General features: G+C 45.1%; 1 protein-coding gene across 5 annotated transcripts in view; it reads right to left on the reverse strand.

The window, feature by feature from the left end:
- Window positions 1-21688, reverse strand: part of LOC137321894 (uncharacterized) — a 198143-nt gene that overhangs the window by 14545 nt on the left and 161910 nt on the right. For all 5 annotated transcript variants that reach the window (XM_067984733.1, XM_067984732.1, XM_067984731.1 and 2 more), the window contains 6 exons: window positions 20488-20631; window positions 17694-17839; window positions 13292-13390; window positions 7563-7708; window positions 3019-3134; window positions 738-877 (listed from right to left, as the gene is read on the reverse strand). In XM_067984733.1, the coding sequence (XP_067840834.1) occupies window positions 738-877; window positions 3019-3134; window positions 7563-7708; window positions 13292-13390; window positions 17694-17839; window positions 20488-20631 (791 nt within the window). The remainder of the gene's footprint in view (window positions 1-737; window positions 878-3018; window positions 3135-7562; window positions 7709-13291; window positions 13391-17693; window positions 17840-20487; window positions 20632-21688) is intronic.

The raw sequence follows: 21688 nt of genomic DNA on the forward strand, positions 1-21688 counted from the left end.
TTTGTTCGCCTCAAACAATATTAAAGTGTGGCTCAGGCTCCATAGTTTCAGCCAGATTTAATTCAGTGTTTCTTTCATTTCAATAGCATTGGTTTGAGGGGACATGAATAGTGCTGCTTAAATTTTGTATACACAACATACAAAAAATAACTGATAAAGCTGAAGGAACAAACTAATGATCATTGGACTAAAAATCCGAGGGGGCTACCAAAGTTAGCCTGGTCAGGGGGTGGTCCCTTCATCTACATGACAATGGTTGGCACCTGCACCTCTGGGGCTCATCTTGGGTGCCTGCCAGCCCCCAGTGGCCACTAACTATGGCTCAGGAGGGTGGGTCTAGGATGGAGCTGGCTAACCATCTCCCAGGAAGTAGACAGAACTGCTCCCTCGTCCTTTTGTAAGGGGAGGGGGCTGAAATGTCATCACAAAATTACCTCAATCTTTGGGGGTCTAGACCACAATGCAGACCTGGAATGATCTGCTCGCCGAATGAAATGCAGGAACTCCCAGCAGGTACATTTGGGTCTTGACCTAATGTGTGGCCCTTCTGGTGCAGCACTTCACTCCCGCCAGAGTTGCAGTAGTAGTGTACTGGTAGGGCTGCATTATATATACAAACACATACAACTTATAGAAAGGAACACAAACTGAAAAAATTGATAATCTTAAAAGTCTTTTTACACAATCTTAAGCAGCTTTAATGTATATTGAATTTTTATTGTGAACTGAGTACATACTCTGACTCGAGCACAGTCTCAGACAAGTTCATTTGGTTCAGCATTGTGTAGCATCGCTGTAGTGACTCCAAAGACATCTTGTCTTCTAGCTGAAGAATGTTCTTTGCTTTTTGAAGTTTTGGCTGCTTTTTCAAGTTGTTCTACAAAAAATATATTGGAATAGAATCGTGACTATAGGCATATGAAGTTGTTTCCTCAGAATGACATACCAGTTAAGGTACTCACTTCACAACACTGTTGTCATGGGTATGAATATCTGACTTATAGGAAGATCTGGCAGCTTGTAATCTGAATGAGTTTGTAAATCCTGAACTAGATTCCATTTAGGCTCCTTATAGCTGCTAAATAGCATTCTGTGTAAAGGAGGGAAAATGTAATTGTCGATAGAGATCAGTTTTGAGATCAATGCACACTTGAGATTAAAATATGCAGTGTCCAGCATTGAAATAGTCCAAAATGTAATATGACATCCAGACAAAAATAAAACACCGATGAATAGGAAACCCTACATGCAACATGAAGGGAATGGATATGTCACATGGATAGCACCTTTCCTCAGATTATTAAGAAAACAGACACCTGGGATCAAAAGTCCTTAGGCCACGATAGAAACTGGACAAATTGAACAAATAAACCTAAAATGGCCCAACGTGAGTCACTTACGGTCCTTATTTTAATACAGAAGAAAAGAATGCACAAAACAACTAAGCATGTGTAGTAAATTTGTTCTTAAAGGGAAAAATCATCTAAATTGAGTCAACATATAGAATTTTTCAAATAAATCCAAATTAGCACAATTAAAATCAATATGTATTTCAAAATCAATTTGGAATGAATCCTTAATCACAAGTGTCGCTCTTGTCAGCTTAGAACAGACTATCATTGATAGCAAAAAAAATTAAAAAACGGTATGGGGAGATGTCAGGAGGACATGGGATTAAGTGGCTACCTCTTTCAGAGAGCCAGCATAGGCATAATGGGCTGAATGGCTTCCTTTTATGCTGTAAAATTATACAATTCTTTGATTCTATTATTTTATGTGGAGACAGTATGAAGGAGCCCACTACATAGAGAAAGTTGTATTGGAAAAATGGAAAAAATGTCAAAAAAGCTATTTAATCTAACCACTAGAGTTCCTTTGATTTAATTTAGCTGTTTCCCTCATTTTATTCGTTTCAACAGGTCAAATTATATCATCATCATGTACCACAATGAGGAGAAGTTCACATCCAAACACTGTACATGCACTGATATGGCCCTTATTTTATACTTTGCAACAAAGATCTACATGTACCTATTCTAAATTTCATTTCAAGACTTTTCTAATGAGACCATACTCAGGGCAAGATAAGCAGCAGTGATATTCATTTCAGAAACAATTCTGTAGCAATCGCAGATGCTGATGTAAGAACATAAGAAATAGGAGCAGGAGTAGGTCATACGGTCCCTCGAGCCTGCTCCGCCATTCAATAAGATCATGGCTGATCTTCTACCTCAACTCCACTTTCCTGCCCTATCCCCATATCCCTGTACCAGTGTATTGCTGTAATGTAGGCTAGTTGGAATATTTGATTAAGTCATTTAACCAGAATCTCCATCTGTACTTTCTTAGGATAGTGCATTTGGCTGGTAGTTAATGAAATTTGAAGAGATCCGGTGGATGCTTGTCTTATGTTTCCTCAGTATGTTTCTTCTGCACAGATGCTGCCACTGCTTGCATAAGGCCATTGAATGAGATGACCTCAGTTGTCTTTGGTCATATCTAAGGCCAAAGCATTTAGCCAACAGGAAGACATAAGCACGCAGAATTTTATTCAGAATTGATCTTTCGATAGCGCTGTTTTATTTCCTCGGAGCTGCTCCCGTTCCGCCGTCGTAAATTCACCACTCGTGCAGCAGAAACCCTGTTTTGGCTGTTCTGGTGAAGTTACGATGGTGGAGCAGATGCAGCTCCGAGACAATTCCCAACCAATGTCACAAATGTCCCTAAATTTTTGTTGATTTCTCAGCCATAACTGACGCAGAGGAGGAAGATTTGCCTCTGCGTACTGTCTGGACCAAAGTCATAAATATTAATTAAATAATACATTTATTCACTTCAGGATGACAATGTTGTAACATGGTAGATTAGATTTAGCAGTATTAATTAATAGGACTTTTTTCATTAAAATTTGTTAGACATTTAACAGGAAACAGGGTCTGCATCTGGAGTGTTACTAGCAACACTGAAATACAGCTGTTTAGATTTACACAGCAGTGTTTTTTACTTAACATGTCTCACCTCATCATTATAGCTGTTTAGTTTGAAGCTTCCTTTTACAGCATCCAATTGATTCAGGTTAGATTCTGAATCTGATTCAGTAAATTCTGTCTCCCCATTTTCTTGTCTGCTGCATTCTGGATAAAAACAAGGACTAGTTAATTTCGTAATGCCATTTTGTTCCAGTTATTTTGTAGCAGGTCCATCTGAAAGTGATCCATTTATTTTGAGATTATTATCATTTTAGCAGGGTAATTTGCTACTACAAAAATATAGTTGAAAAAAGATGTCTCATTTAGCTCCAAGCTAATTTTCAGCGGGACCTTACAGTCCACACCGTGCACACTATATAACAGGCAGAGTTATAAAATGGACAGAACCACAGACAAAATAATGACTAGGAATTTCCTCGGAGCTGCTCCCGTTCCGCCGTCGTAAATTCACCACTCGTGCAGCAGAAACCCTGTTTTGGCTGTTCTGGTGAAGTTACGACGGTGGAGCAGATGCAGCTCCGAGACAATTCCCAAACAATGTCACAAATGTCCCAAAATGTTTGTTGATTTCTCAGCCATAACTGACGCAGAGGAGGAAGATTTGCCTCTGCATATTGTCTGGGCCAAAGTTATAACATTTTGCATTCTATTGATAACAGGGGTTTCCCAATGGGGATTCCCATTTATTCCTATTTATTCATTATTAATGCAGACAGAGCAAGAGCGAGAGGAAGACGATTACGGAGAGGCGCACCTCATAAGACTGCAAAGGAGGTGGAGACCAACTCGCCGCTATCACGGTTTCGGGTGGGGTTACATTGAGTAACATCGAAACTGCAGAACAGAAACAGGCCATTCGGCCCAACTGCTCTTTGCCATCGTTTATGCTCCACACAAGCCTCCTCCCTACTTCATCTAACCCTCTCAGCATACCCCTCTCTTCCCTTATCCCTCATGTGCTTATCTAGCTTCCCCTTAAATGCATCTATACATTTTGCCTCAACCATTCTTTGTGGTAGCAAGTTCCACATTCTTACCACTCTTTGGGTAAAGAAGTTTCTCCCGAATTCCCTATTGGATTATTAGCAACTATTTTATATATAGTTTTGGACTCATACACAAGAGGAAACATTTTTTCTACATCTACCCTATCAAATCCTATCATTATCTTAAAGACCTCTATCAGGTCACCTCTCAGCCTTCTCTTTTCTAGAGAAAAGAGTCTCAGCCTGTTCAACCTTTCCTGATAAGGATATCCGCTCAGTTCTGGTATCATCCTTGTGAGTCTTTTTTGCACCCTCTCCAATGCATCTATATCCTTTCTATGATATGGAGACTAGAACTGTGAACAATACTTCAAGTGTGGTCTAACCAAGGTTTTATACAAGTTTAACATAACTTCTTTACTTTTCAATTCCATCCCTCTAGATACAAAACGCATCACAATTGTGTGGGACAGGCTGGATAGATGAGAGGGACATTTCCTGTCCGTCAATGTTCAAAATTGCCATGCAATAACAGTGTACAGAACCTGGCATTCACTCAAGAAGTCTGATTAAGGAAGCTATGCTTCACTAAAGACAGTTTTGTTTCTTGCTGTAGCCAAGCATCCAAATTACCTCCACCACTAGGGCAGCATTAGTGTGCCAGTAAAGGTAACCACCACACTGAACTTTTTTGCTGCAGGTTCATTTCAGGCTACAACTAAGGATTTTACCAATATTAGTCAATTTGCTGTCCATTGCTGCACATGACACCCTTTTTTAACAAGGAAGCACAGTTCATCAATTTTGGCATGCCAAATTTGAGAAATGGTGCATGGGTGAGGATTTGGTGGAGATCAGAGAAGTTTGAGGGTCTTGCCCACTTGCTTTGTCTTCCTCCCCAGCAGCATTTTGTTGTATTTCATCCAGAGGAAAAGAAAATGAAGAGACATTAGACTATTAGGCAGCTAATGTGATGTGCAGTGTGTAGCATGTGAAGAAGCAAAAACAGATTGCTTGCAAGTGTGTCTGAGCTCTTAAACTATGGAAGGTACAGATGCTCAAGACAAACCTACAGCTGCCACTGGCCCACCTACTTCTCCTTCCCCAGCAGCATCAGCAGTGCACCTCCCCAGAAACTCCAGTACTTCTTCCTCATGTGGAGTTAGAAGTCTTATGTTGGGAGGACCACCACCTGTGGCCTGAGATTCATGTGCATTATGTGGCACCTTCTTGAAGAGAAAACATAAGTACAGGCAAAGTATCTTGTATGAGGCCTACACATAATGTAGTGACAGAGGCAGCAAACAAGAAAGGACAGGTGAGGTGAGTTAGGAAGGCTTTATCATGCATGACACACTGTGAAAGTGCACTTGTAGGTTGCCCACATTTCCATCAGCAGTATTTCCCAAACAGTGAGCTCCAAATGTCGGGAATGATTTGCTGAACAGACGATAGGGAACTTTTCCGTAAAGGACAGAAACTCAAAAGGTGAGCTACCCCGGAGCCTCTCTTAATTATCTCCTTTGAGGGTGTCACTAGCAGAGGGCCAAAAGTTCATTTGCTCACCCTCTTAATTGTGAAATGTTGTATGGCCTGGGTGATAATAAAAGAGAGGAATTTAAAAAGGGGAAGGAGGAAAACAACAGATTATGAATGATTAAAAAACACAATGGGGCATTAACTAAAGTAAAATTTACAAATGGAAGGAAAGAGGCACAAAAAGATTAAAGAGTAGCAAGGACTGAAAACAGCTCCAGGCTCAGACTATTCAAATTTAGATATGTGCATGTTTAAATGAAGAACTGCCTCAGATGAACACCAGACCACTGCTGAAAAATAAAGGCAGCCCACCCATTAAGGAATTCCTTAAAAATGCCCAGACTTGTGGAAAGGAACTTCCTGTTGAAATCACTTTGCTCATAAATATTCACAGTGCAGGAAGTGCCAGTAACTAAATATAGCTCAAAATGACCTCAAATCTATCATCAAGCACCATGCAGTTTTCATCTCTCTCTCAGCTCTTGCTGTTCATCTTAAGATTCTGAAATGAACAAATGGGAGCAATTTTGGTTGTCATTCACGGGTCACAGAATAAGTCCAAAGCTTTCAGAAACTGCCAACAACTATGTTCATTTAAAGGGACACTGTCAGTATGAAAAAATGTTTGACACTTTTTTCTTCATTTGTTTATTGGCACAGATTATAATTATGCAAATTGCATCAAACTGCATCCTCGCATCCCTAGAGAGCGATTTATTTCTGATAAAAATGGAATATGGCTCTTCTGGTCCTTTCTCTCCTTAACAACAAATGGTTTTCCCATGAAACCATTGGCAAAAATATGTCATGGTGGTCAGAACTTTCTTGACCAACATTTCATAGCTTGTGTTACCACTGATTATTCTGAATCCACTGTCTCACAGATTCCATCAGTTACATTGCCTGAATGCAGCTTGATTGCAGCAGCCAGATAAGCTTAATCACTGTGGATAGATCATCCTTTGCGAGCTCCATGTCCATCACGAGTTTAAAAAAACTAGAAAAGATTAATGGGGAACAAGTCCTAAAAATACAGTGGAACAAACTGTATCGTTGATTCTCTTCAGGAGTGCTTCGCCCCGGCCCACCAAGCTCACCTTTTAAACACTCCGCGATGGGATCCCGCAATTGGCCTATCTCCACCCATCCCCCCACGATGTCCAAATCCCTCGACCCCCCGCGATGTCCGATTCCCACCTTCCCGCAATGTCCGTTTCCATCCCTGACATGTCTGATTCCACCCCTGCGACGTCCGATTCCCTCCCCCGCAATGTCAGACCCCCCCCGCAATGTCAGACCCCCCCCGCAATGTCAGACCCTCCCCCACAACGTCAGAACCCCCCCGCAATGTCAAACCCCCCCTCCGCAACGTCAGACCCTCCCCCACAATGTCAGAACCCCCCCCGCAATGTCAGACCCCCCCCCCCCCCGCAATGTCAGAACCCCCCCCCCACCCCCGCAGTGTCTGACTCCCCCCCGGCGATGTCCGAATGCCCCCCCCCCGCAATGTCCGATTCCCCCCAACGCGATGTCCGATTCGCCCCTGCGATGTCAGGTTGTTTCCCCCCCCCCCAACGATGTCCAATTCACCCCCTCCCTCGCGATGTCAGAATTACCTGACATCCGCTCCCCGGCTGCTTTCCAACTTGTGATTCTGTTGACTGTCAGGTTCAAAAGCTGTTGAAAAATTTTAAGACGGGTCCCGCCATTAATTTCGGCAGGACCTGGGGGAAACCCTTACTTCCGGGTATCTGGTCCGCAAATCCTCTTCCCCCGCTCTTTTCCCGGCTCTGAGTTACTATCGGGCCCAATAGGTCAAAAACATAACAGGCAGGAACGAATTGAGATGAGGTGAAAAAATATTTTACAATCACTTCCATCAGGACTGTACAACTATACCCTAGTCTTCAAACCACTATATGATCTGCTGGAACCTACAGCACTGTCTAGCCAAGCGGAAATTAAATCTAAAAGTAAGCAGTAAGCTCACACATGGCTGCAACTAGAGCAAGTTTTCATTTTAATACACTATTGTTTTGTAATTTACCATCATGTGCAGTAGTTCCTCCATATTTCTGTCCTTTATTTTCCCCTTCAGACGGACTATGGTCGGAACAAACCGTGGGAACACTCTTCCCTCTTTGATTTGCTGTTATTGAATATGTCAAATTCAGAATTACTTCATTAAGTTTCCTGCAAAATCAAATTAATAGAGGATTAAATCTTGGTTATCAACAAATTAGTAATACTGTCATTTCAGAGAATTAAGGCCTTGTCTTAAATTCACAAGTCTACCAGTAAATGTTTATGCACAGTGCAAATGTTAAATTGTTAATTGGTGCACCATGTTAATTCGCAATAGCATTACAAATTTTTAATTAGAAATAAGTATGTTTTCGGGCACATAACCAGTAGTGTGCCATCAGGAGGCCTGAACCTGGCCCTAAATTGGGCCTTGGGCCTCATTTCCATCATTTGGGTGAGCTGCTGCGCCTCCACAGGCAGCTCGCTCATTTTAAGTAGATGATTTCAATTGAAATAAAAATCTGGAGAGATGTAAAATAGGCTGCCGATTAGCTATCACCCATTTTACACTACCGTACAAAGTCAAAATTACCCCCATTTTGTGTCTCAGCAAAGCGCAGGGAAAATTTCAGCCAAAAAAAATCTTCAATCAAATCAAGAAGTGCTAGATGGCAGATTTTCCTGATCCTTGCCCCTGGGCAACATTCCTTTTTGGGGCTTACCTGGGTGAAGTTGGAGCTGAGCTTAGTTTGCACCTGCAGTAAGTGCAGGTTCAATGGAGCTATGTTAATGAGATGGGAGGGGGCATTCTTGCCCTGCCTCATTTCCCTGTATGACTGCTTGCTGAACAACCCAGCGTAGGGGCTCCCAAAGAACATGGTACTGTGGCCTGACCCTGGACTCCAGGCAAATAGATTTTCCATAGGGGCAGGCTGAAGACTTTAAAGCCAGAGAACTTTTGTGAATTTCCTACCTCTCCTTGTACCCTCACCTTCCAGGATGTTAAAGTCTAATCAGTTTTCCTTCCCTAATGTCGTTCAGGGAAGGAAACCTGCCGTCCTTACCCGGTCTGGCCTATATGTGACTCCAGGCCCACAGCAATGTGGTTGATTCTTAATCGCCCTCTGAAATGGCATAGCAAGCCACTCAGTTGTACAAGCACGCTACAAAAAGTCATAATAAGAATAAAACCAGATGGACCACCCGGCATCGGACCACTAGGCACTGGACACGATAAAGGCAAACCAAGCCCAGTCGACACTGCAAAGTCCTCCTTACTAACATCTGGGACTTGTGCCAAAATTGGGAGAGCTGTCCCACAGACTAGTCAAGCAACAGCCTGACATAGCCATTCTCACAGAATCATATCTTTCAGCCAACATCCCCGACTCTTCCATCACCATCCCTGGGTATGTCCTGTCCCACTGGCAGGACAGACCCACCAGAGGTAGCAGTACAGTGATATACAGTCAGGAGGGAATGGCCCTGGGAGTCCTCAACATTGACTCCGGACCCCATGAGATCTCATGGCATCAGGTCAAACATGGGCAAGGATACCTCCTGCTGATTACCACCTACCGGCCTCCCTCAACTGATGAATCAGTCCTCCTCCATGTTGAGCACTACTTGGAGGAAGCACTGAGGGTAGCAAAGGCACAGAATGTACTCTGGGAGGAGGGGGGGGCTTCAATGTCCATCATCAAGAGTGGCTCGGTAGCACCACTACTGACCGAGCTAGCCAAGTCATGAAGAAAAAGTCCTAGTGGGGAAAAGGCTAGAGTCTATTATAAAAGATGTGATAACAGAACACTTGGAGGGCATTAACAGGATTGGACAAAGTCAGCATGGGTTTATGAAAGGGAAATCATGCTTAACAAATCTACTGGGGTTTTTTGAGGAGGTAACTAGTAGAATAGATAGGGGAGAACCAGTGGATGTGGTGTATTTGGATTTTCAGAAGGCTTTTGATAAGGTCCCACACAAGAGGTTAGTGTGCAAAATTAAAGCACATGGGATTGGGGGGAATATACTGGCATGGATTGAGAATTGGTTGACAGACAGGAAACAGAGAGTAGGAATAAACGGGTCTTTTTCCGGGTGGCAGGCAGTGACTAGTGGGGTAACGCAGGGATCAGTGCTTGGGCCCCAGCTATTCACAATATATATCAATGATTTGGATGAGGGAACTAAATGTAACATTTCCAAGTTTGCAGGTCCACAAAGCTGAGTGGAATGTGAGCTGTGAGGAGGATGCAAAGAGGCTCCAATGTGATTTAGACAAGTTGGGTGAGTGGGCAAGAACATGGCAGATGCAGTATAACATGGATAAATGTGAGGTCATCCACTTTGGTTGTAAAAACAGAAAGGCAGATTATTATCTGAATGGTGATAGATTGGGAAAAGGGGAGGTGCAACGAGACCTGGGTGTCCTTGTACACCGGTCGCTGAAAGCGAGCATTCAGGTGCAGCAAGCAGTTAGGAAGGTGAATGGTATGTTGGCCTTCATTGCAAGAGGATTTGAATACAGGAGCAGGGATGTCTTACTGCAATTATACAGTGCCTTGGTGAGACCACATTTGGAGTATTGTGTGCAGTTTTAGTCTCCTTATCTGGAGGGAGTGCAACAAAGGTTTACCAGACTGATTCCTGGGATGGCAGGACTGACATATGAGGAGAGATTGGGTTGACTAGGCCTATAGTCACTAGAGGTTAGAAGAATGAGAGATGATCTCATCGAAACATATAAAATTCTAACAGGACTAGACAGACTAGACGTCTAGTCATGTTAGAATACGGGGTATGCCATTTAGAACCGAGATGAGGAGAAATGTCTTCACTCAGAGGGTGGTGAACCTGTGGAATTCTCTACCACAGAAGACAGTGGAGGCCAAGTCATTAGATGTATTCAAGAAAGAGACAGATATATTTCTTAATGCTAAAGGGATCAAGGGATATGGGGAAAAAGCGGGAACAGGGTACTGAGTTAGACGATCAGCCATGATCATTTTGAATGGCGGAGCAAGCCTGAAGGGCCGAATGGCCTACTCTTGCTCCTATTTTCTATGTTTCTATATTTCTATGACATAGCTGCCAGACTGGGCCTGCAGCAGGTGGTGAGCGAACCAACACGAGGGAAAAACCTACTTGACTTCGTCCTCACCAATCTACCTGTCGCAGATGCATCTGTCCATGATAGTATTGGTAGGAATGACCACCGCACAGTCCTCGTGGAGACGAAGTACTGTCTTGACACTGAGGGCACCATCCAACGTGTTGTCTGGCACTATCACCGTACTAAATGGGATAGATTCAGAACAAATCTAGCAGCTCAAAACTGGGCATCCACGAGGTACTGTGGGCCATCAGCAGCAGCAGCAGAATTGTATTCCATCACAATCTGTAACCTCATGGCCTGGCATATTCCTCACTCTACCATTACCAACAAGCCAGGGGATCAACCCTGGTTCAATGAGGAGTGTAGAAGAGCATGCCAGGAGCAGCACCAGCCGTACCTAAAAATGAGGTGCCAACCTGTTGTAGCTACAACACAGGACTACATGCATGCTAAACAGCAGAAGCAACATGCTATAGACAGAGCTAAGCGATTCCACAACCAACGGATCAGATCAAAGCTCTGCAGTCCTGCCACATCCAGTCATGAATGGTGGTGGACAATTAAACAACTAACGGGAGGAGGAGGCTCTGTAAACATCCCCATCCTCAATGATGGCAGAGTTCAGCACGAGCAAAGGACAAGGCTGAAGCGTTTGCAACCATCTTCAGCCAGAAGTGCTGAGTGGATGATCCATCTCAGCCTCCTCCCGAGATCCCCACCATCACAGAAGCCAGTCTTCAGCCAATTCGATTCACTCCACGTGATATCAAGAAACGGCTGAGTGCACTGGATACAACAAAGGCTATGGGCCCTGACAACATCCCGGCTGTAGTGCTGAAGACTTGTGCTCCAGAACGAGCTGCGCCTCTAGCCAAGCTGTTCCAGTACAGCTACAACACTGGCATCTACCCGACAATGTGGAAAATTGCCCAGGTATGACCTGTCCACAAAAAGCAGGACAAATCCAATCCGGCCAATTAACGTCCAATCAGTCTACTCTCAATCATCAGCAAAGTGATGGAAGGTGTCGTCGACAGTGCTATCAAGCGGCACTTACTCACCAATAACCTACTCACCGATGCTCAGTTTGGGTTCTGCTAGTACCACTCGGCTCCAGACCTCATTACAGCCTTGGTCCAAACATGGACAAAAGAGCTGAATTCCAGAGGTGAGGCGAGAGTGATTGCCCTTGACATCAAGGCAGCATTTGACCAAGTGTGGCACCAAGGAGCCCTAGTAAAATTGAAGTCAGTGAGAATCGGGGGAAAACTCTCCAGTGGCTGGAGTTATACCTAGCACAAAGGAAGATGGTAGTGGTTGTTGGAGGTCAATCATCTCAGCGCCGGGACATTGCTGCAGAAGTTCCTCAGGGCAGTGTCCTAGGCTCAACTATCTTCAGCTGCTTCATCAATGACCTTCCCTCCATCATAAGGTCAGAAATGGGGATGTTCACTGATGATTGCACAGTGTTGAGTTCCATTCTCAACCGCTCAGATAATGAAGAAGTCCGTGCCCACATGCAGCAAGACCTGGACGACATCCAGACTTGGGCTGATAAGTGCCAGACAATGACCATCTCCAACAAGAGAGAATGTAACCACCTCCCCTTGACATTCAACGGCATTACCATCGCTGAATCCCCCACCATCAACATCCTGGGGGTCACCATTGACCAGAAATTTAACTGGATCGGCCACATAAATACTGTGGCTACAAGAGTAGGTCAGAGGCTGGGTATTCTGCGGTGAGTGACTCACCTCCTGATTCCCTATAGCCTTTCCACCATCTACAAGGCCACAAGTCAGGAGTGTGATGGAATACTCTCCACTTGCCTGGATGAGTGCAGCTCCAACAACACTCAAGAAGCTTGACACCATCCAGGACAAAGCATCTCGCTTGATTGGCCACCACCCTAAACATTCACTCCCTTCACCACCGGCGCACTGTGGCTGCAGTGTGTACCATCCACAGGATGCACTGCAGCAACTCCCCAAGGCTTCTTCGACTGCACCTCCCAAACCCGCGACCTCTACCACCTAGAAGGACAAGGGCAGCAGGCACATGGGAACAACACCATCTGCACGTTCCCTTCCAAGTCACACACCATCCCGCCTTGGAAATATATCGCCGTTCCTTCATCGCCGCTGGGTTAAAATCCTGGAACTCCCTACCTAACAGCACTGTGGGAGAACCTTCACCACACGGACTGCAGCGGTTCAAGAAGGCGGCTCACCACCACCTTCTCAAGGGAAATTAGGGATGGGCAATAAATGCTGGCCTTGCCAGCGATGCGCACATCTCATGAACGATTAAAAAAAAATCAGGACCTTCTGACTGCTGATCCCAATTTCTGAGGCCCAATATGTTGTTGCAGGCTTGAGAAATCTGCAACTGTGCCTTACTTTCCTTTCCTGACTCTCAGGTGTTAGGCCCTGCTTGGAATAGGCCTGCCCTGGGCAGGGGCTATGTAAAATGCTCTAGCTCAGGAAATCCTGGGTCTGGGGAAAATCAATGCTCCCTGGATGTGCTGCTGCTATCCAGAACTGGGGCAGGTGGACAGGGCAGGAAAATCTGCCCTTTGATCTCTAATTTTTGTGACACGTCTGTCAAAACACTTTATAAATTACAGAACTTACAAGGGATTTTCATCCAGACTAATATAGTCCATAATGCCCTCACAGAAGGTTTTTCCTATTGACATATAATCTTTTATATTGAAATGACGAACAGCGAGTCTGAAAAAAAGAGAAACAAATGACAGAAATGGAAATAGCAGCTTGACATTTTTACCAAGAACTTGTTCTGAGACCAGGCCATTTCTAAACGTTGCTAAAACTATATGAGTGGCGGCAGATTGTGTCAGGATTTTCAACCTTTTCTCTGCAGGCAAATGTTTCCATTTGCCTCTTCCTCTAGATCAGGGATGTATAAACTTTTGGAGCTGGGGGCCCAGATACTCTTGTCAAAATCAGTGAGTGGGCTCCATATAACAACACACAAATACAAGCCCCCATACACAAAGAAGTAAATCCCCATATACACAAAACATGAGCCCCGCCCCATACACAAAAAAGTGAGATACACACAAAAAATAAGATCCCTAGAAGTGAGGCCCCTATACTAGCAAAAAGTGAGAGCCCCCACAAAAAAGCATTATGTCCCCATACACACAAAAAACAAGACCCTCAAAAATGAGATTGTCATGCACACAAAAAGCGAGACCCCACCCATATAAACAAAAAACTAAGGGGCCCTATCTCCCCATTTCCTCCTCATCCTCCATCTACTCCTCCTCTTCCCTTTTTCCTAATTTTTCCCTCGTTTCCTCCATCCTCTCCCTTTCCTAAAACTTGAAAGCTTCAGATCAATCTGGAGGACTGGTAAAGGCTGATTCCTCCACGATGCAAAATAGCCACTTTCTGACTGTTCAAAATCTAACAAACAAAAGCCAGTCCTCCAGGCTTCAGAGATTTAAAGAACTGAAGTCGAAATTAATTTTGTACACAAGCGCGGAAAGATGGAAGGAACCAACAGGGGCTTCACAGGGAGGGAATCAAAGGAGCCAACATCTTGGACACCCCGGCGGTAGATGCATAGGTGAGGGCGGAGAATCTTAAGTATCACCCTTGTGTCTAAATTTCAGGAAGATCTCTGATAGCCTGGCGCTACTCAGGGATACGATTGCCTACGTACAGGACAGGGGGGTGAACACCTGCCTGATCAGCCTGGACCAGGAGAAGGCCTTTGACAGAATATCCCACACGTACATGATGGACGTGCTCTCCAAAATGGGGTTTGGGGAGGGAATCCGCAATTGGATCCAACTGCTCTACACAAACATCAGTAGCGCAGTTTCAATCAACGGGTGGGAATCAGAAAGCTTTCCGATCAAATCTGGAGTCAGGCAGGGCTGTCCTCTCTCCTCCGTCTTGTTCGTGTGTTGCATCGAACCCTTTGCCGAGTCCATCAGGAGGGATGCGGGCATAAGAGGGGTGACGATCCCAGGCAGCGGAGGCACTCAGGTCAAGGCCTCCCTGTACATGGATGACGTCGCCGTCTTTTGCTCGGATCAGCTGTCGGTCCGCAGATTGATGAGCATCTGCGACCGTTTCGAACTGGCCTCGGGGGCCAGGGTAAATCGTAGCAAGAGCGAGGCCATGTTCTTTGGGAACTGGACCGACCGATCCTTTGACCCCTTCACCGTCAGGTCGGATTACCTGAAGGTGCTGGGGATCTGGTTCGGGGGGGCCGGGGCGTGCACCAAAAACTGGGAGGAGCGTATCTCCAAGGTTAAGCAGAAACTGGGACTGTGGGATCAACGATCCCTCTCGATCGTGGGCAAGAACCTGGTCATCAGGTGCGAGGTGCTCTCAGTGTTGCTGTACGTGGCGCAGGTCTGGTCCATACCTCGCTCCTGCGCCGCGACAGTCACCCGAGCCATCTTCCACTTTGTCTGGAGATCAAAAATGGACCGGGTCCGCAGGGTCACGATGTACAAATCTCCAGAGAAAGGGGGGGAAAGGCGTGCCCAACGTGGCCCTCATCCTGATGGCCACCTTTGTGTGCGGCTGCATCAAACTGTGCATAGACCCTCGGTACGCAAACACAAAGTGTCACTACGTGCTGAGGTTCTACCTGTCCCCGGTGTTGAGAAGGATGGGCCTGGCCACGCTGCCACGGAACGCTCCGTCCAGTTGGACCGTTCCGCCCCACCTGTCCTTCGTGGAAAGGTTTGTGCAGGAAAACACCTTTGACCACAAGGCGATCAGCAAGTGGTCCGCACGTAACGTCCTCGAGACCCTGCGGGAAAAGGAGATGGTGGATCCTGTCGGTTGGTTCCCCGAGCAGACTGTCAATGTCATTTGGCAGAACGCCTCATCGCCAGAGCTTTCAAACAAGCACCAAGACCTAGCTTGGCTGGTGGTGAGAAGGGCCCTTCCCATCAGATCCTTCATGCACTCCCGGGCTCTCAGCGCCACCGCGCGCTGTCCCAGAGGAGGCTGCGGTGGAGACGAGACCGTCACCCATCTCCTTATGGAATGTGCCTTTGCAAAGAAGGTCTGGAGAGAGATGCAGTGGTATCTGTCCAGGTTCGTCCCGAGCAGTTCCGTAACAAAGGTTTCTGTGCTCTGCGGGCTGTTCCCGGGGACGCACACTGAGACGGACATCAGCTGCTGCTGGAAGACCATCAACTCGGTGAAAGACGCCCTTTGGTCTGCCCGAAACTTGCTGGTCTTCCAGCACAAGGAGCTGTCCTCGACCGAGTGTTGCAGACTGGCACATTCCAAGGTCCAGGACTACGTGCTGAGGGACGCACTGAGGATGGGTGCGGCCGCCGCAAAGGCTCTGTGGGGAAAGGCAACCGTTTAGAGCCTTCCCGCCATTGTAAACCGAGGGGCTGCAATCAGGGAAAAACCCCCTCGGGCAGAATGTAAAATTCAAATTGCTGTAATGTACCTGTAATGAATCTGAAATGAATCTGTAAGCAATAATCTGTGTTGAGTATGATGCAATGAGACACCCTAGAGTGTCATGAACTGTAATTATGTCCAATGTGTTCATTGAACTGTACTTGACGTAACCTGCAAATTGTATAATCTGTATTGTGTACGTTTGGAAAGTGATATGACAACTGTATTGTATGTACTGCTGCAAATTTTATGAATAAAGTATATTTTTTGAAAAAAAAAAAAAATTTTAACCCCCAAGAACGGAAGGGTTGGGGGCAGGTGGGAGATTAAAATAACAGCTTTTTGGAGCGGGACCGCATCCTAGCTCCAACTTGCCCACTTCTGGGTTTAACCCAGGCAGGTTTGTCTGCGTATGGACAGGAGCCACCAAGAAATTTAACCTCCACTTAAAGCCGGCGGGCCGATACTTAAAAGGGCAATGTACCTTATTGAGATACTTGAGGTATTTAATATTTTGTGTATTGGAACATTAAAATTAATTTAACCTTACCTGTTCGGGTTTCCCATCATTTCTGAATCACGTCAGATGAAAGCAGGCGGGGAAGGGCCCGGATCCATGAAGTAAGTCCCTTTATTGCACTGCTTGTGGGCTCGAGAGAATAGAAGTCCTTCATCCAGGCCCAACAAGCTCACTTGGCCGACAGGACCCCCGCAATCGGTCGACCCCACCCCACAATGGTGGACTCCCCGATGTCATCGCTGGCTGGCTGGCTGACGAATTCCTCCCCCCAGTCTCCATTGCTGGCTGACCTCCCCACCGATCTCTGTTGCTAGCTGACCCCCTCCCCCTCCCCCCCACCCGATGTCATCCACATTCCCCCAGCTCTGATTTTTTTCCAAGCCCGACGATCTCTCTCTCCCTCCCGCCCCCCCCTCTCTGATTTGCAGCTCCTTTCACTGTCGACAGGCAGCCAGCCTGTCAATCTGGCCGCCTGGCACATGGGAAACCCAGAAGCACAAATACTTACCTTCAATTGAGTTGCGATCGCAGATTGCGACGCACTCAATTCGCTTCCAGGTTCCCCACGTGAATATCTGTAGATGCATGGGATACCCGGCTCGGAGTAAAAATCATGCCCATGGCACTAACTGCTTTAAAGGCAGTATAACTTTCTGCACTTCACCCTTTCGTCGGACATTTACAGGTTCCATGTGGCAGCTCAAATGCGTAATAGTTGGCTGTAAAAGGAAACCCTCTCCAGGGTCTCCAGGAAGGATTGATGGAAGAAGTACATTCTGGTAGTAGCCCTGAGAGTCTAAAACATTGAAAAGTAGTTCTGATCAACCTTACTTAATTGTGCTTTTTTTAATTTGAACCTCTGTGTCACTTGCTAAAACCTCAACAGGTTTCTCTTTGTCACTATAGGGTAAATTCAGCCATCCCAACACTCTCAGCAGAAGCCACACTAGAAGATAATGCAGGTCGAAGACAGGGTTGCATTATTGTAGCCCAGTTTTCTGACCTGGAATTCCTGTGACTGCGGGATCACTGAATTTACCCTCCTGTGCTTTTAAATTTATATATTTAGAAAGGTGTGAACTATTAGAGATATAGTAACTATCTTACTGTTCTTTTACTGCTCCTGAGAATGAGGCTTCTAAGGTGAAGGAATCGTTGAGGCCTAGCTGCCTGTACATCACCACCCGTCCTGTCGATTCTTTACATTTATGGATATGAAACTTGCAGCTGGTCCAGTCGAACCTCTCTGGATCCTTACAACACAAAATGTAACAAGAAAAAGTTTAGTGCCTAAAATGAAAGGAAAATGAAAATATTTCACTCAAGTTCATAACTATTGAATAATTTTTAATCTAAAAGATGTGACTAGCTTCAGGCCTTATTTTATCAGTAAAGGGATTGGGACTAAACCAAATTTTAAAGAACATCTGAAAACTTAATGATGGCCTAAAGTTCTGGAAACTTGTAGGAGTTAACCAGTCAGACTAGTTAAAAATTATAAAGAAAGTTCTGGGTTATTAAAGTTTAATGCAATTCTGTTTCATCAGTTTTAAAAGCTTAAATCTTCTATAAGAAGTATTTCAATAAAGGTCACTCTTAAATGTTCTAAAAAATCTTCTTTTCAAAACTGATGTGAGGTTATTTTATACCACAGATGTGGTTTTGAGAGATACTGATTAACTCCAGTCAAGGATGAGAGATCTGGAATTGCTCTTGATTATAGAAAATGTGGTTGACTGAAGCACACTGTACAAAATGTTATTAACCTCACAGCACTGCAAAGTCACTCTTTGTTCAGTCCTCAAGACTTTTAATAATGAACAATTTTTACTATTTTTTTCTGTGTTTAAACAATTAATTTTCTTAGGACAGTGAGGCAGCTAATCCTGTCCTAATATCACCCGAGCATACCCTTTACTTACCCAACCAGCATGGCCCTCTTACAGGTCTGAAGCCATCCTCTCTTACCATAGCAACACAGCATGTCCTCCCAGAACCACATGGGCACTTTCTCCTCAACTTCCTATGATCAAACATTCGCCTTCCAATATCTCAGATCATGCACTCTCTTTTTAGGCTTGTTCTGGACTTGTAGGGGGGCAATTTTGGTCTCTGAGTGGTAAACAGATGGGTGGTGGGCAGTGCAAGTGTGGCAGCCACCTGGAGGAGTCAGCGGGAGACCTGTCCAAGTTACCGGGTTGTCCCTCATTAGCATGTTTGAGGTGAGTTATCAGTGCGATAAAAGCTCCCCATAGGAGGCAGGAAATTGAGCACTATTTCAGATGGGAGCTCTGGCCGCCAGGATTAAGATCCGCTGGAAAAGCAGTGATGAACAGCCCCGCACCCACATGAGGTAAACCAGAACCTGCAGGAGGGAAGAGGTGCTCACTCCCGCCACCACCCCCCCCCCCCCCCACCCGGCTTTGGCAAAGGGAAAGGTTGCTCACTAGAACTTCCTCTTGCTGAGAGAGTTTGCCTAATTGCCCTCCCCCACGGAGATAGTTTCCTGGCCTTTGATCCTCCCTTTAACACCATCTCCCCTTGTTTCCATCCCCTCCTCCTTTTCCTCTCTCCCTCCTCTTCCATCTCCCCATCTCTCTGCCCCTATCCTTTTTTCTTCTTTTCCCCATCTTCATGTCTTTTTCCCCATTCTCCTACCCTCCGCTTTCCCTCTCCTCCTCCCTGCTCCACTCCTCTCCTCTGGCGCCATCTGTCTCCTCGTCCTTCCCTCCTATCTTACCTGGGTCTAACCCACTAACCCTGCTTGACCTGAATATCCGACTTGGTCTTGGCTTCCTGCCTGCAATGTCACGGGAGATCGATTAGTATATTTAAAAATAACATTTAAGGAAACCAGATACCTATTTCTGGCTGATCAGTGAGCAGCATCACTGGTTCCAGAACTTTGCTAGAGTCTGTGGCTCCGTTCTGCTCCTGAAGATTTAATGATTCATATTCAGAACAGTGGAGCCAAGAGGTTACGGCTTAAGGACTGAAAAAAGGAATTGCTCTGTGAATTCAGTGGGATAAAACTGAAGCTCTTTTTGCAAGGATCAATATTTTGGTGGTTAAGAGACTAATTCCAATCACTTTGCCTATGAGCTCAATAAATCTGAAGTAATATTTTTGACAGGTTTCAGTACATGATAAAGCAAGGGAGAACATCTCCTTTGGAGAGGCAAATAAAAAAATATATACAGATGGTCTCAAGCAAAAAGAAAATGCTGGGAGCACTCAGCAGGTCAGGCAGCTTCTGCGGACCCTCCTTCAAAACAATCTCTTGTTAGCTAAGCATGGAGCACGTTGATGCAAATGATCGGTGGAATCCATGACCTACCTTCTAAGTGAATAATGTTACTTCTATAGAGAAGTAATAGGTCTGGGAGACCTACTGGCCTTTTAAGCCAGATTTCAGGAACCCAGCATCCGTGAGTCAGCTCTGATGTTAATGCTATTAAATCCAGTTTCCATTGACTGACAACAGTCTTTTAGATTCAAAATGTGCTTTTGTATTGGACTAGTGCCATGAGTTCTTGAAGCATGGGTCTCTTGGAACCAGCTGCAAGCCAAATGTATACCTGCTGGGAACGGTGGCCTGGAAAACCTGCTAAAATTGGGTTTTCCTAGCTGTCCAGTGTTAGTGAGCCCCAGAAGTTTTATCTTGGTTTACAACCAGCTGCCAGAGACCTGCACTTCAAGATCACAGTGGCACTAGTGTGGATCTCATGTAATATAAGAGCGCCCAGTTTTACCTGGATTTACAAAGTCTGCTGCCGGTCTATGGAAACAGGTTTAACAGCACAAACACTGGGAGCTAGGGAAATTAACTTAAAAGAAGGCCAATTATAAAGGTGGCTATGATTAGGTTAAAATGCAGTGCGAAACACCCATTCTGAATTACTCTCTGGGAGATCAGCCATGGAAATAATCTCTCTCTGAGGTAGTCGAGTACTCCAAATGGACACGTGGTTCCTGTCTGGCTGCAGCCATATGTGAAAGCATTAGGTTTTCGACTGTGGCCGTGCAGGTCACCGTACAAAAGGATCTGTGGTGAAGCAAAACAGGAAATGAAGATCTTGATGTACAATTTGCCATAGCTCGGCTACTTGCCTTCATCTGCATGAAATAAGGAAAAAGCCCATCAAGTCAAACTCAGTCTGATAGTAGGAACCAAGCCTTATTCACTAACAATTGTTACTTTTAAAAATAAAATTCCTCAATCCCCCCCACACCCGCCATCTTCTGCAGTAGATGCTGATCCATGGCTGGGGTACAGTTCTGGTAGGCACCTTCAGCCCTCCAGTACCCTGCCCAAGTGGCCACCTTTCTTATGTGAGCTTTGACAGTAACAGCTGACGAGCTATTTGATGAGGACTCCAGGAATATATTTAGGAGCAACAGGTGACTTCTGCCAGGTCAGTCAATTTGCTGTCCATTCTTACAAAAGGCAAATAATTAATGCGCTATTTGCCAGGGAAGCCCCGTTATTTAGATTTGATGCAGGATCTAGACAAATGAGTGAGTACACCATTAATCTTTATAAGATCAATGGGTTTCCATGAGTTTTTGGAGTTATAGATTGCACTTGTGGCCATACTGTCAACCCATGAAATGGATTTCATTCACTTAATACCCAATTAGTGTGCAACTACAGCCACAAGGGTACAAATTCAACTTGCAGTGGTATGAAATTGACAGCGCGATGGAAACGTGCACCCGAAGAAGTCTTTCACGTAAAGGTGTCACTATATTCATTTAGTGCTTACTGTAAACCCTTAGGTTTATGAATGCACTTTATGGGGAAATATTAGTCTACTGTCTGAAATGCTTCAAATATATATTAATGGCAGCTTGCAACCATAATACTGACCTTGTGTAGTCATTAAGCTTCTTCCTTCATTAAAGAGGGGTCTTGGGGTTGCCAATCACTGCCTATGCTACTTCCTTTCACATGCTGCTATATTTGTTGGTCCATTGTCACCCACATCCATAATGCTATCCCTCCTCTGCCTAACTTGATTCAGTAGATGTAGACAGCACTCTTGGTGAAGTTAGCAGCTCCTCAATTGGTTCCTTTTCCTGGTGCCATTTCCTCTTCCTCT

Source organism: Heptranchias perlo, chromosome 5, assembly GCF_035084215.1.
Source record: "Heptranchias perlo isolate sHepPer1 chromosome 5, sHepPer1.hap1, whole genome shotgun sequence".
Taxonomy (NCBI): domain Eukaryota; kingdom Metazoa; phylum Chordata; class Chondrichthyes; order Hexanchiformes; family Hexanchidae; genus Heptranchias; species Heptranchias perlo.